The sequence below is a fragment of the Bos mutus genome, chromosome 9, assembly GCF_027580195.1.
Source record: "Bos mutus isolate GX-2022 chromosome 9, NWIPB_WYAK_1.1, whole genome shotgun sequence".
In the NCBI taxonomy this organism is placed as follows: domain Eukaryota; kingdom Metazoa; phylum Chordata; class Mammalia; order Artiodactyla; family Bovidae; genus Bos; species Bos mutus.
Window position 1 is genome coordinate 85966002 of NC_091625.1, and position 15892 is coordinate 85981893.

At 43.6% G+C, this 15892-nt stretch overlaps 1 protein-coding gene across 2 annotated transcripts in view; it reads left to right on the plus strand.

Moving 5' to 3' along the window:
• The window catches only part of UST (uronyl 2-sulfotransferase), a 317125-nt gene that overhangs the window by 122826 nt on the left and 178407 nt on the right, over window positions 1-15892 (plus strand). For both annotated transcript variants that reach the window (XM_014477904.2, XM_070376839.1), the window contains exon 2: window positions 12362-12405. In XM_014477904.2, coding sequence (XP_014333390.2) covers window positions 12362-12405 — 44 coding nt within the window. The remainder of the gene's footprint in view (window positions 1-12361; window positions 12406-15892) is intronic.

The window sequence follows — 15892 nt, forward strand, 5'->3', positions numbered from 1 at the left end:
CTCTTCCTTGTGTTACTCAAAAGTCGATATGAAAGTATAATCCCAGATGGGATAGTTCAGTCTGCACTACAACATCTGTGTAAGACCGACGTCCCCATGAAAGCCATTTCATCCACATGCTTTCTAAATCAGCATCAGCATTTATGAGCACTCTTCAACTCTCTCGTTTGTGTGCATATCATTGTAGTGTGGTTTATTTGAAACACCCTGTAGAGTGCTCTTTCATACTCATTTCCCTACAGTATGAAAAGAATTGGCAAGTGACAAGTAATTCTCTGTCAAACATATGACTGTTTCATTTAGAATATAGAGGACACAGATGCTCATTTACCAGTGGCCTCAGGCCATGGCCCAGGAGCCCATCAAGCAGAAGACAGAACTAGCAATGAATTTTTTTAATCCATTAAAAAATATGTATGTGTTAACACCAACCTCTAACAAAGTAGTGGTTCGTCACTCAGCGAGTTATTCGTAGGACATCACCAAGGCCCACTGATGACTTTCCTACCTAGTCTTCCTAGTCTTCACAGTGTTCTTCCATCTCGATTCTGGGTTCCCCTTTCCTCCAGGCTCACAGTGGTGCCATTTTTGCACACACAGCAGTCACAGAAAACTCTCCCATCTGCCTACTGTTCCACTGCATAGAGCCCTAAGGTAGTATGGACTGGAATTCCTTTGAGCTTGAACCCAACTTCAAGTCCAGCTCTGACACCTCTATACATTTGACCTTGGGCTCAGGTCTTCTCTGTGGAAAGGGACCCTCTGTCCTGCTGACCTCCTAAGGTTGATGGGAGTGGGAGCTGCTGAAAAAGGTCTTTTCAGGTGTGCCCCAAAGCCCTAGGAATCTTTGCACAAAGTTCTTTCTGCTTCTTAAATGAGACTTTGTCTTCTGATCTTTATTTCAAGGTCATAGAACATCCTTAACTTAGACTCATCGCCCTCTTTGACTGCACTCCTTCTCTTCCTTGAGTTAAGGAAACTCTGTTGTTCCTTCTCATTCTGCCCTGTACTTCTCCCCTTACAAGAGTCGTCACAAACAACTGAAGACTTATTTTGTAATCATTTGTTTAATGTCTATCATTCATTTTTATTGCAGACTTCAGAGGGCCAGTGCTATGGACTGTTTATTTACTCCTATACATATTGAAGCCCTATGCATTTATATACTCCTATCAGGTCAGGAAGCAACAGTTAGAACTGGACATGGAACAACAGACTGGTTCTAAATAGGAAAAGGAGTACGTCAAGGCTGTATATTGTCACCCTGCTTATTTAACGTATATGCAGAGTACATCATGAGAAACGCTGGGCTGGAAGAAACACAAGCTGGAATTAAGATTGCCGGGAGAAATATCAATCACCTCAGATATGCAGATGACACCACCGTTATGGCAGAAAGTGAAGAGGAACTAAAAAGCCTCTTGATGAAAGTGAAAGAAGAGAGTGAAAAAGTTGGCTTAAAGCTCAACATTCAGAAAACAAAGATCATGGCATCTGGTCCCATCACTTCATGGCAAATAGATGGGCAAACAGTGGAAACAGTGTCAGACTTTGTTTTGGGGGCTCCAAAATCACTACAGATGGTGATTGCAGCCATGAAATTAAAAGACGCTTACTCCTGGGAAGGAAAGTTATGACCAACCTAGATAGCATATTGAAAAGCAGAGACATTACTTTGCCAACAAAGGTCCGTCTAGTCAAGGCTATGGTTTTTCCTGTGGTCATGTATGGATGTGAGAGTTGGACTGTGAAGAAGGCTGAGCCCCAAAGAGTTGATGCTTTTGAACTGTGGTGTTGGAGAAGACTCTTGAGAGTCCCTTGGACTGCAAGGAGATCCAACCAGTCCATTCTGAAGGAGATAAGCCCTGGGATTTCTTTGGAAGGAATGATGCTAAAGCTGAAACTCCAGTACTTTGGCCACCTCATGTGAAGAGTTGACTCATTGGAAAAGACTCTGATGCTGGGAGGGACTGGGGGCAGGAGAAGAAGGGGACGACAGAGGATGAGATGGCTGGATGGCATCACTGACTCGATGGACGTGAGTCTGAGTGAACTCCGGGAGTTGGTGATGGACAGGGAGGCCTGGCATGCTGCAATTCATGGGGTCGCAAAGAGTCGGACATGACTGAGCGACTGAACTGAACTGATACATATTATATACAAATTGAAGTCCTGCCCCTAATTTGATGGCATTTGGAGATGGGGATTTCATGTGGTAATCAGGTTTAGATGAGGTCATGAAGATGGGGCCCCCATGATGGGAGTAGTGCCTTAATTTGAAGAGGAAGAGACCAGAGCCCTGTCTGTCTACCATGTGAGGCCACAGCAGGAAACACAGCTATCTGCAAGTCAGGGGGAACCCTGGACCACGATGTACCCTGATCTTAAACTTGTAGCCTCCAGAACTGTCAGAGAGAAATGTTTGTTGTTTAAGCCACGCAGTCTGTAGCCATTTATGATAGCAGGCCTGAACTAAGACAGGCAGGGTTCCTATCTTTTTACTCAGGCCTGTATCACTATGCATAGTGCCTGGCATAAAGTAAGCACTTGATAAGTGTTTGATGGATGAATTTGTGACTGTCCTGCCTGCATGTTGCTCGGAAACATGAGCAACTCCACGCTCTCCAGTCCACTCCATCCCGGAGAAGCCCAAGACTGATCAGCCTGAGATGCCCTGAGAGCTAACAGGCCAGTATTTCAAAGTACCTGTGTCTCCCAGACTGGAATCTCTGAGTCAGGTAGGGAGTGTGTGGTGAGCAAAAGAGCTTCAGAATCAGACAGCTGGACTCAGACCCAGGAGCGCCTGCTGATGAGCTGTTCGAGGTGGTGCAGGTCACTTCACTTCCCCCGTCTCAGTGTTCTCTGCTGTAAAATGGGCATGACAGTAGTTCTTGCCTCAGAGGTTGTCATAGAAACAAAGTGGTATGAGGTCTTTCGAGTGCTTAGCACAGACCCCAGGTCAGCATTGATGTGAACCATCAATGACGATATGAAAGGTACAGATTTTTCTGGCCTTGTTCTGTTTCTCTCAGGGTAGTTTCTTAGTTGTCTTTGTCCTGCTCATCTTCCCCTACATTCTTTAGGGGTTCTTTATGTGGTAAGTGTATAATGGAAAGTGTCCATCCTCATGGTGTCTAGTTCCTGGAAGAAGATTATCTGACTCTGATTAGAGCCTTGGAGTATGCAGGGCTGGGCTGCTCTCCCACTGGGTGTGTTATAGTCACAGAGGTGGAATCAGCTGACTGTAGTAATTACTTTGGGAGGAAAATCTAATGGAATGAAACAGAAACCTAAATGATTCCATCTCTCTTTTATACTTTATTCCTACCTGCATAAGATCATATAATACAATTATGATGATTCCCTGAGCTAATTCAGCAATAATTCTTATTTATATTTAGGTAGTTATTATCACAATAGTACACTGATCATTTGATTCCAAAAGTAATTTCCTTCTACAAAGGTACCCTTGACATCCTATAATGTATATTAAGATTTAATGGGGGGATAAACAAGGCAGTAGATTTGATGTATTAAAAAACAAGACAGTGATTTTGAGCCTGGAATACACAGAGGAAAGCATTCATTTGCTTTTAAAATTAATTAGAAATGAAAGCCACTTTCTAAATCATAACTGGTAACAATTTGTATTTTTTTTCAGGGTCTGGAATGCTCATTTTTATCATTTAAGCTTAAGAAGGTATTTGTAGGATTTTTTTTTTTTTTTTTGCTTTGTTAACTGGTTGGGGTGAACATTCAGGATTTTTTAAAAAGGTATTTAATATTTTTGTAAATGTATTTGAGTATTCTTAGTTAATAAAGCCATTTGTTTTAATTTAGTGGAAAATAATTTTATTAGAGCTTAAATAAAGTTGTGCAAGCAATGCTCCTCCATTACAGGGTCTTTGGGACTGTGTTAATTATAAGAAATGGAGCTATTGGAGACTATTACCGAGCACACAAACTCCTCATTGTTAACCATGGCTGGTGCGTGCTGACAGCTGCCTCTTAGGGAAATGTAAGCCATGGTTAACGGTGGAAAGTGTGGCATTAGCATAACTTTTGGCAAGGACTGAGCTGGGGCTGCAGCACCGCCTTCCACCTCGACTCTTTCATTACTGTGTCTTATCAGACGCCCAGACTCTAGGGGGGACATGAAACCACGCGATTGTGCTGTAGGTAACCAAAACTCTGCGTGAAATGCCCATGTCTAAATAAAAGAAGAAAGGATTTCAATTGCTTATGATAATGATTTTAAAAGGGTCCCTGGAAGAAAGACTCTGAAAAGAATCGCTGGTGTTTGAACAAAACTGACACCATGTAGAGGTGGCTTTTTTTGACATTGACACTAATGCATGTTATGGTTTCTATAAGAGGAATTAGAATTTAAACAGTTTTATTCTTCAGGGACCAATTCAGACAAAAATAGATCTGCTAATGTAAGACTTAGAGTCAAGAATAAATTACACCCCCTGAAGGTTCTCTAAGTTCATTTGCACATTACTAAAGGTACTTCAAATAGTTGGGAATGAATTTTTGTATATTTCAGAGAACATATCAAGCCAGTGTTGAAAAGTAATAGAAAATATCAAATAGTAACTAGTGGTAAAAAAGCTACCTGCCATCTACAAGTCATAAATGCTGGCGAGGATGTGGAGAAAAGGAAACCCTCTTACACTGTTGGTGGGAATGCAAACTAATACAGCCACTATGGAGAACAGTGTGGAGATTTCTTAAAAAACTGGAAATAGAACTGCCTTATGATCCAGCAATCCCACTGCTGGGCATACACACTGAGGAAACCAGAATTGAAAGAGACACGTGTACCCCAATGTTCATCGCAGCACTGTTTATAATAGCCAGGACATGTAAGCAACCTAGATGTCCATCAGCAGACAAATGGATAAGAAAACTGTGGTACATATACACAATGGAGTATTACTCAGCCATTAAAAAGAATACATTTGAATCAGTTCTAATGAGGTGGATGAAACTGGAGCCTATTATACAGCGTAAAGTAAGCCAGAAAGAAAAACACCAATACAGTATACTAACGCATATATATGGAATTTAGAAAGATGGTAACAATAACCCTGTATACGAGACAGCAAAAGAGACACTGATGTATAGAACAGTCTTTTGGACTCTCTGGGAGAGGGAGAGGGTGAGATGATTTGGGAGAATGGCATTGAAATACGTATAATATCATATATGAAACGAGTCGCCAGTCCAGGTTCGATGCACGATACTGGATGCTTGGGGCTGGTGCACTGGGACGACCCGGAGGGATGGTATGGGGAGGGAGGAGGGAGAAGGGTTCAGGATGGGGAACACATGTATGCCTGTGTCGGATTCATTTCAATATATGGCAAAACCAATACAATACTGTAAAGTTTAAAAAAAAAAAAAGCTACCTGCCAATTCAGGAGATGCAAGAGACACAGGTTTGATCCCTGGGTTCAGAAGATCACCTGGAGGGGGAAAATGGCAACCCACTCCAATATTCTTGCCTGAAAAATTCTATGGGCAAGAGGAGCCTGGGAGGCTATAGTTGGAGTCAAAAGAGTCGGACACAACGGAGCACACATTTTATAATAATGTTCTTTCTTGATAGGATAAGCTACTCCCTTGGCTGAGGACTCTCTTTGCTTTTGTCAGTAATAAATAATATTATAAGCTTGAATATGAATGATACAATTGGTTAATAGAAGATGAGGAAGTGGCTACCATTCACTGAGCACTTACTGTGCGCCAGGCAGGCACTATGCTTAATGCTTTATACACATCTTGTTTCTCTATCATAAAACCCTATTACTCAGGTGCTATTCTGTCCTCAGTTGCAAATGGGAACATTAATCCTCAGGGAAACTGAGTGTTATTTCCAAGGTCACTCTGTCAGTAAGGAGTAGGACTTGACATTTGAACCCAGGTCTCTGTGTTCTGGCGCCTGCAGGATTTCCTTGGCCATCCCTGGGCTTCCGTTCCTGTTAAAGTGACAGTCGCTTCTATTAGCAGTGTCTTCCTGAATCTATTAAACAATTCCCCTGGGGCTCCTTTCCGTTCTCCCTCTTACATAGGAGCGACTGTTGCTATTTAAAGCAGAGGGCACATTGACAGTTCTGTTCAATAGTCCTTCAATGTCCGTGCTTCTGGCAGTTTCTCTGTCTGGCTGTGTTGGTTTCTGTTGGGTTCACGTGGATGTGGCAGGGAGCTCCTCTGTGTCGGCCAGATCCCCTCACTTCCGCTCCACTCCAGGACCCCAGCCTGGAAAGACAGGCAGCCTCAATGGGACCAGTGTCTTTGCTTCAGATTTTCCAAAGGCATTTTCCTTCCAGATCTTTGTGAGCCCTTAAAGCGTGTGTAGGGATCAAGCATCAGTGTCTCTAGGACTGATGAAACGGCCCTGTTGGTTTAAGTCGAGTGCAGTCTGGGGATTCTCCGGGCAGAAAGAGGATTATGCATTTATCTCCCTTTCTACTGTGAAACAGGAGGGTCAGCAGAACGATACAGGTGAATAGGAACATATCTGTGCAGGAACAAATATATTCTGAAAGTATAAGCTCAGAAGATTATTCTTCAGAAGATTTGTGGAGTCCCAGAAAGGTCTGGGGGCAACCCATGTTGTTTAAAGGGTAATCTCTGTGCCCAGAGGTACCATGTGCCAGCCAACTTCCAGGCAGCCCGTGAGCCCGCCTGGCCCCCTGGAGCTGGAGCTAACTGGAACTCCCTGGTCGGCCCTCCTGTGATCATCTGCCCTCCCTTTGGGTTCTCCTTTGGCGTGAAATTCATGTATGGTGCTTCCCAGGTGGCTCAGTGGTAAAGAATCCACCTGCCAATGCAGGAGACTCAGGTTCAATCCCTGGGTCAGGAAGATCCCCTGAAGAAGGAAATGCCAACCCACTCCACTATTCTTACTGGGAGAATTCCATGGATAGTGAAGCCTGGTGGCCTACAATCCATAGGGTTGCAAAGAGTCAGATACGACTGAGCGACTGAGCATGCGTGCATGTTGTAGAATCTCTCCCCAGAAATGATAGAGGGGACCCATGATTAAGATCTCCCTGAATAAGATCTTTGATCTTTTATTTCTGAAAATGAGATTCAGCCTGAATTAAGAACTCTAATCTCTGCTTTGTAGCTCAGTGATTCTCAATCCTAGCACAGATATTAGAATTATATGAAGAACTTGAAAATACTAGTTGCCACATGACTTGTCCCCAAATAATTAAATTGGAATACTTAAGGATGGTGCCTGGCATCAATATTCCTTAAAAACTATTGCAGTGGAATGTGCAATAATGGAGAGGCGGTGAGGGGTCTTGCCGCTGCTGCTGCTCCTCAGTACAGCTTGTACTGCTGCAGCTTCCTAGGTGCTTAGTATGTACAAGTTTTGTTCTAGGCTTTTTCATAGAATGAGCTTACCCTCATGTACTCCTTACAGTGAACTGTAAGCTTATTTTGTTTCTATAGATGTGTATATGGAAAACTTTGAGAAGGTAGAGCAGTTTATTCAGAGTGGAATGGCACTTTTTGGAGATATTCTTTATTATGAAAGTGAGACTTAACCTGCTCATCTAGGTGCACTGTATCTGGTTTTTCATAACATTGTTCTAGTAAGTGCACAAAGAGTAACTCCCGGGTATTTGGACTTAACACCTTTGCACATAATACACGTGGTCTTTCACTTATATTAACAATATCAACGGTCTTGCTGGGAGGTCTCCACCAGGAAAAGCCAGGTAGCAGGGTGAGATGTAGAATGTGTTCTCACCTAGCTGGTCCGAAAGTCTGAGATCGCTTGTTCTAGTGAGGGCATTTCTAAAACCACGAAACCACCTTGCCAGTGGTTTTGGTATATAGCTAGATCAGTTTTAACCCACATATAGAGCCACAAAACCACTACCAACATCAGGGCTGTTGTTGTTCAGTTGCTAAGTCACGCCCCACTCTTTGCGACCCCATGGACTGCAGCGTGCCAGGCTTCCCTGTCCTCCACTATCTCCTGAATTTGCTCAAATTCATGTCTGTTGAGTTAGCGATGCTATCTAACCATCTCATCCTCTGCCACCTCCTTCTCCTTTTACCTTAGTCTTTCCCAGCATCAGGGTCTTTTCCAATGAGTCGGCTCTTCACATCAAGTGGCCAGAGTATTGGAGTTTCAGCTTCAACATCAGTCCTTCCAATGAATATTTAGGGTTGACTTCCTTTAGGATTGACTGCTTTGATCTCCTTACTGTCCAAGAAATTCTCAAGAGTCCTCTCCAACACCACAGTTCAAAAGCGTCAATTCCTCCGCGCTCAGCCATCTTTATGGGCATAGATCAGCAAGTAGAGTTCAGAGGACTGAAGTGTTGCTTCCTATCAGTACCACCCTGCTTCCTCCGCCCACCTGAGCAGACTCCGAAAGCTTGGCTTTCTGTAAGAGATTTATCTACATGCCAGCCTTAGTATGCGATCTCTTGGCATTTTGGAGATAGGTCCTTCAGAAAGTTTGACTGATGGTAGGAGTGGAACCATGTGGGGTGTATACCTTTCTTTCATTCCCTAATTTGACCACATACTGTAATCCTTGATCCCCAAAGGAAGGACTTGAGATCCAAAAAGGAGGCTGAAATCAGAGCTTTGAAAGTGTGGGTTAGTTTCTGGGAAGAAATGAAATGATACACCCCTACAGGACCCCAAAGATTACATGGATTGGAGACTGGGAGTGGAGGTGGGTGACAGGTAAGCTTTTGTCCTCTGTCCTGGCCCCAGACCCTCGTCTGCCTTGCTCACCTTTTCTATTGATTTGTATTGTGAGCTCTAAGCTCAGAGGCCCCAGGACTGGGGTCTGCCCTCCCTTCTCCACCACTTGACACCCTCCATGGAATCCTCTCTAAGACAGAGCAGCAAGAAGCCTCTTTGATGCCTGGGAGCCTGTTCAGGAAAGCGCGTTTTGGTAACAGCCCTCATCCTTTGATCTCCACAGCCCACAAGGTACCAACTTCAGGTTTGAAAATCCTGACAATCTCGTTTATTTTGCGCTCTGAAAGCCTAAGATCTTAGGATGAAAAGGTCTACCTTAAACACCAAAAAATAATAACACTTATACCCTAGGAGGATAAAAACTTGGTGTCTCCAGCTAAAGAGATGTTTTTTATTCATGTAGCTTTTCATTTCCTTTTCCATACCTCTGTTACAAGTACACGGCCCTGGGAACCTCTGTGTTCTAATAAAGCACAGGAACGTAGGTGTAGATGGAAGCCTGGGGGGCTGCTGGCAGCGGGAACAATGAGGTCCATGGTTCAGTGCCAGCCCTAGTCAGCCCTGGTCATTTCTTTATGTAGAAAGAAGTGATGTCTTATGATGAGGGAGGGAGGGAAAGAAGAAGAAGCTGACAAAGCAGGGACATTTGACCTGAGCCTGAGCAAAGTGGTGGACAATAGCTTTTTCTGGTAGAGGAAAGAGCCAGTTCCAAAGGTCCCTAGCTGACAACAGATTCCTGCATCCTGGAGCGGAGAAAAGGCTGTTGTGCTGGTGGCAAGTGTGGCAGGAGACAAGGCCTGAATCATGTAGGATTAGAGACCATGGTACGGAATTGATTATTTTGTTCTTAGAGAAATGGATTTTAAGCAGAGGGCTAACATGGCCAGATTAATAAGGTTAAAAGATCCCTCTGGTTGCTGTGTGGTAGGGGAGAAAATTGACAATCAATGAAGAGAAGACTTGTCCCTCTCTGGTGGCCCAGAGGGGTTGGTGAGAAGTGGTCTGACTTAAGTAATATTTTGAAAGCTGAGCCAACAGGACTTGCAAATGGGTTGGTATGGATGGGAGAAGGGAAAGAGATGGATCAAAGCTGACAAAGGCTTTGAAGCCTGTCTTGGAAGGAATGTGTTGTGTAGCCCGATATAGAAGACAAGAAAAATAGTGATTTGGGAGACATAATAGAAGCAAATAAAGAGTTCTGTTGGGACTTCCCTGGTGATTCATTGGTTAAGAACCCACCTTGCAATGCAGGGACTTGGGTTTGAACCCTGATCAGAGAACTAAGATCTCACATGCAGGCGAGTATCTAAGCCCAAGCGTTGCAACTACTGAGCCCCTGCGCCACTACTAGAGAGCCTGTGCCCCGCAACAAAAGATCCCACATGATGCAAGGGAGTCTGCGAAGCACAATTGAGACCTGATCCAGCCAAATAAACAAATGACTAATTAATTAATTAATAAAAAGAGCTTTGTTTGGACGGTGAGATGTGAGATGCCTATAGACATCCAGGCTAAGGTGCTAAAAAATCAGTGGATACACATGTCTGGAATCCAAGGGAGTAGTCAGGCATTGAAATCATTCATTTCAGGAGTTCCTGGGCACTTTGGTTTTTACAGAGACTTCCCGTATTTTAGAAGCATTTAGTGGTTGGGCTCCCTTGATTCCTGGGATGAACACCTGGAGAAGATGCTGGAACGTGTTGGGATTCCTCCATTCCTCCTGGGAAAAACACGTTTACATGATGAGCAGTGCGACCCTCTGCAGCCGTCCTGACCACTTACGGTGGAGTCCCTCTGAGTATGTTGCTACATTTAGGCAACCATTTTTCTGTATTCTTTTCTGCACGTCTTCTTTCCTAAGTCATACATCTATCTATCTATATATCTATATATGGATAGATCAACTTCCTATTCAAGTATGTTCCCCGTGGAGTGCTGCACAGTAATTAAGATCTAGCAAATTATGAATCCTGTTCACATTTCAAAGTTTCCTGAAAGTAACCCAGGCACAAGCATTCCAGGTGTTTGTGTGTGAGTGTCATATACATGAAAATTTGACCCCACTGTCCTTCTTATACAAACAGCCGGTTGGATTACAGTCATTGTACACATCACGTAAATAGTAAATCAGAAGACTAGGAAGAAACAGGGGTTGGATAATGCCTCAGAAAGGGGAAAAAAAAATCTATAAGCCAAACACCACTTATTTATTACGTTTAGATAAGTTTCCCCACTTGAACTGTCCCTAGCTTAAACTCTGCTTCCCCATTTTATTCCTACTTTTTAAGTTCCTTTTGCCATCTCCCGAAAAAAGCACCTTTTATTGACCTTATTCCCTAATCTGCTGTCTTCTGTAAGTCTCCTGGCATTTTGGCTATTTCCTACATTTTGCTCTGTTAGAAAGTCTGGTCATCTTCACTTTCCCGCTAAACTCACCACATCACCGGCTCCCCTACACAATCAAACACGGTGCCAGCTGGTAACACTGGTGGTGCCCAGGCTGTGCAAAAGCAGGAGACAGCAACACTCCAGGTGGGCTTTTTAGAAGAGCAGGTGCCAAGCACCTTCTGGAAAAACCAGTCTCCCTTCCTATCTGCAGCTTAACAGCTGTGGGTCTGTGAGCAAGTTACTGGGTTTCTCCAGGCCTCTGTTCTCTTCTCAGTAATTGAGGATCATTCTAACCCACCTCTGATGTTTGAATTAAGTGAATGAATACCTTTAAAACACTTAGTAGAGTACTTGCTACCCAGAAGGAATTAGTAAACTTTAGTTCCTATCAGAAACCCCCTGAGTCTTTATCCCTCAGGAAACAATAACCACACACTCTGAAAACACATACATACCACTAAGTGGCTATTAGCGAAGACAAATCAAGCTTCGGAAGCAAGCTAGACTGAAAAGATGAAGGGAAATTGATAATCAAGACAAAGTAGAGAAACAATGCAGCGGTTCTCCAAGTGTGGTTTCCCGACCCGCAGCATCACGTGGGAGCTTGGTAGCAATGCAGATTCTCAGAGCTACTGTGGTGCTAGTGGTAAAGAACCTGCCTGCTAATGCAGAAGACATAAGAGACATGGGTTTGATCCCTTGTTTGGGAAGATCCCCTGGAGGAGGGCATAGCAGCCCACTCCAGTATTCTTGGCTGGAGAATCCCATGGACAGAGGAGCCTGGCAGGCTACAGTCCACAGGGTCACAAAGAGTTGTTCATGACTAAAGCGACTTAGCATGCGCATGGGCACTGAATCAGAACTCTGAGAGTGGGATCAGGCAATCTGAATGTTAGCAGCCTCTGCAGGTAATTCTGATGCGTGTTGAAGCTGGAAAACCACTGGCCTAAAGTAAACCTAGCAGATATTGGGTGGGGAATAATGGTCCATGTCTGTGTGCATACACACCGTGGTTGGTAGAATGTTTGTAGCTGCTGAAGCTATTAACCAAGCCTGGTAGTATCAGCAAAATATCACCAAACTGGAGATTAATTACCCATTTTCCTTTGGTACTGTTGTCTGAATGGAAATATAACTAAAATACTTATTTTCCAAGACTTTGCACTCAAGTCATTTGTCGTTGAAAACTATTAAGTCATCAACTTTTTCTTCTTTTTTTTTTTCCTAGGAAATTCCACTTACTTGGATGACCATGGACCACCTCCTAGTAAGGTAAGATCTTTGCTTATGCTATTAAAGCCCCTTTTCCTTCTCTCAGTACCTATAGCCTCCAACAACCCAACCACATCCCTCTTGGCCCAGAGTTGTTCATAAGAAGATAGTAGGTACGAGTGTCAAGTTCATCTTTGATTAACAGTGAGTAGAAAAAGGAAGCATGCAAAGAATATAAAAATGGGTAAAAATAATGTTGGAATGTTAACATCTTTTCACCCTTGTTTCTTACTTCTAGCAGGATGGAAATGAATCCCAGAATCGATGAGGCCAGGGTTCCAGATAAAGGTCCCTTGAGTGTCCCCTGAGGGAGCAGGAGGCAATGTTTATTTCATCAGTAGCTGTGGCTCTCCCAGGCAGGGGAGCCTCAGGGCTGAGTTAGGGCTTCTGGCTGCTTCTCCTGGTTGCTGCCTCCTTTGCCTCTGTATCCTTGCTGGCCCATGATGTGGGTGTCCACAACCCAGCCCCCTCATGCCTTCAGGCCTTGGGCCCGACTCATGTCTGCCCCTTCCTCCTTGGCCTGGCTTACCTGGGCTACTCCACTCAGGGTTCAGTCCCCTGGGGCCAGCCTTCTCTGCCAGTGTCCTTTCAAGCCTGGCCTGGCATGGCTGGCACAACTACTTCTGCTCTTAGAAGCAATATTGGCATGATTTGTAAGGGTCAGAACTATCCAGTGAAGTGTAGTTCCCCACAACTATCTACTTTCTTAACCTCAATGAAAACCAAATATTAATCTACTGAAAAAGGAGAAAAATATAGATGCTCTTTGACCACTTAAGGTGATATCACCAAAGTGCAGTTGTAAGGACATAGTGAGAAAATCAAGCACTCACCTTAGAGGCTGGAAATGTACTATAAAACTGGTTTTTGAATTTATGGGATCTAAAGAAGAACTCTACCATGTTTAAGACCATGAGCTTTGGAATAAGGTATTTCTAGAGTTGGTAGAACTCTAGATAGAGTTCTACTGCTATCAGCATATGACATTGAACAGATAACTTGATATGTCAAGCCTCAATTTTTTTGATGTGCAAAGTGGGTTGAAAATATGACCCACAGTAAGGACATCTAAAAAGACTGAACGAGTTGATATATGACAAGCCCTCAGCACCTAGCATGTGATAAATGTTAAATAAACAGTAGCTAGTGTTAACTAGACTGGAATAGCATTAAGATTATTGATGAATGGTACAGTGAAATTTATCACAGTGGTGAGTGGTGTATCACTTGGTCCACTGCATATATACTGAATGCCTGTGATGCTGCAGGCACTAGGAATACAGATAGGAAACAAAACAAGAACAACGACAAGGCCGTTCCTACCCTGGAGAAACAAAGGAATATAGAGGATTAGACACCATCTAGGATAAGGAGTGCATCTAGCTCATCTCAGTATCCTCACATCCTTGGGTTTAGCCTCGATGCACGGAGAGGTGCATCCTGACTATTCATTAATTTTCACTGAACTGGACCACGGGATTCAGAGCTGGAATCTGAATTAGGTCTCCTGGCTCCCATCCCAGGTTCTTTCCACTCGGCCAGTATTCTCAAACTTTAGCTTGCATCAGGATTTCCTGGAGGCTTGTTCAAACACGGATTTCCAGGCCCATACCCCTAAGTGTCTGATGCAGTAGGTCCAGGGTGGGATGGGAGAATTTGCATCTTTACCCAGCTCCTGAGCGATGGTGAATACTGCACGTCTGGGGACCACGTTTGAGATCCACTGCTCTAAAACCATGAATATCAAGAAAATCGATTCCCTGGACACTTTCTGTGTTATTTTTACTGCCAATAGCCTAGAGAGAGCCGCATGGCTTCTTGCGTAAAGGCTATTAATTAATAATGATGACTCACCATTGTAACCTTTCTTGTGGTGAAAACATATTTTCTTTGGTCAATAACCTATCCCGGAGGGAAAATAAGTGGGAGTGGGGAAGGATGGTGTGGACAGCCTGCTAGGTTTCTTCACCCCTAACTGTGTTTCTCTCCTAAGTTGGGCCAAGTGAGCCTTCCCCACCCCCAGCTCCCTCTGCTCTGCAGGGAAAGGGGCTAGGTGACTCAGCATGTGGGGTCTATTAGCTGTTAGTGGCATGTCAGGCCATTACTTTGGGTTCCAGGTCTGATAAACAGGATTTTACTTGGTCAGAAGACACAGGCCCACTTTCCATAAACTTACCTTCTGGAGCTCAGTCCTTGGTGACTCACCTGGAACTATTCCTTTAGCCTGTCTAGGGGCCTTGCTCTTGCCAAGTTGGCCATCTTACCTACTTCTTTGCTAGTCTGGTGGTGCCTGGATTCTGTATTTGCTGGGCTCTCGCCCCTTGATCCCAAAGGGCTTTCCCTGGCTCTGCATTCTCCACTTCCTACTAATCTTCACCCCTCTCTCTTCTGCCACTCCCAACTAAGACTTAACCATGATGCACAAGTCATATCAGATCATTTTAGGTCACTTTCAGAATAAATCCAGTTTTATAAACTCCACTCAAGTTTTAAAATTGGGAGTATGATTTCTTTCAGCCAGCAGAGATTATAGGTAATACAGCAGAGATTATATAATACAGATTCTTTCACTATAACTGTATTTTCATTATCTAGGAGTGGAGTAGCAAAAACCCTCTTCACTTTCTAAGCAGTAGCCAAAATAATAAAAATGAGTAAAAATAATATTGGTACATTAACATCTTTTCATCCGTGCTTATTACCTCTGGCAGAGTGGAAATGAACCCCAGAAGTGATGAGGTCAGAGTTTCAGATAAGGGTACCTTGAGTGTCCCCCGAGGTGAGGCCTTGGTTATTTAAGTCTGCAGACCACTGGTATATTCAGGGACATGGTGGTATCAGGGAATAAGGACTCACACACGTGTGGCCTCCAGAGTGAACCCCCAGTCTGGCAGTAGGAAGCACAACTGAGTCCAGATGCACAGTTTTCATATTTGTTTAGCACTCAGAAATAACTTTTTGATGCCAAGACTAAAAGAGGTGTGATCTAGATAAAGTAGGATTTTGAAACCCTGAAAATGGACTGAGGTTTACAGGCGAGTTCTCATTTTATTGCAAGTTCAGTTCCACAAGTTTCGCATTCCACAAGTAATTACCATTTAGGAATTGGGGTGTGTGCCACATGGCTCATCCAGGGCCCAGGGCTTCATTCTCTCCAGTTTTTTCATAGAAAAGAACCAAATGCCTCTGACTTTTACTTGTTTTTCAAATCCACTTTAACCTCCCAGTTTTTAATCTAAGTCATTATTCAAAGGCAGATGTTAATGTTTTCTTTTGTCGACTGCTTTTTACGACCGCTTTGTGTGTACACAGAATTTAGTGGTTGAAGGTTAGAGCCCTACTGAGACTGAACAGGGAGGTTTCTGTTGAATGAACTAGAAAGATACTTTTGAGTACAAAATCAGGTGTGACACAACAGTGCAGTGTGATCCCACATCTTAAAACTTGTTTGCATACGTTGTGTGTACACAGAGAGAAACCTGGGAGA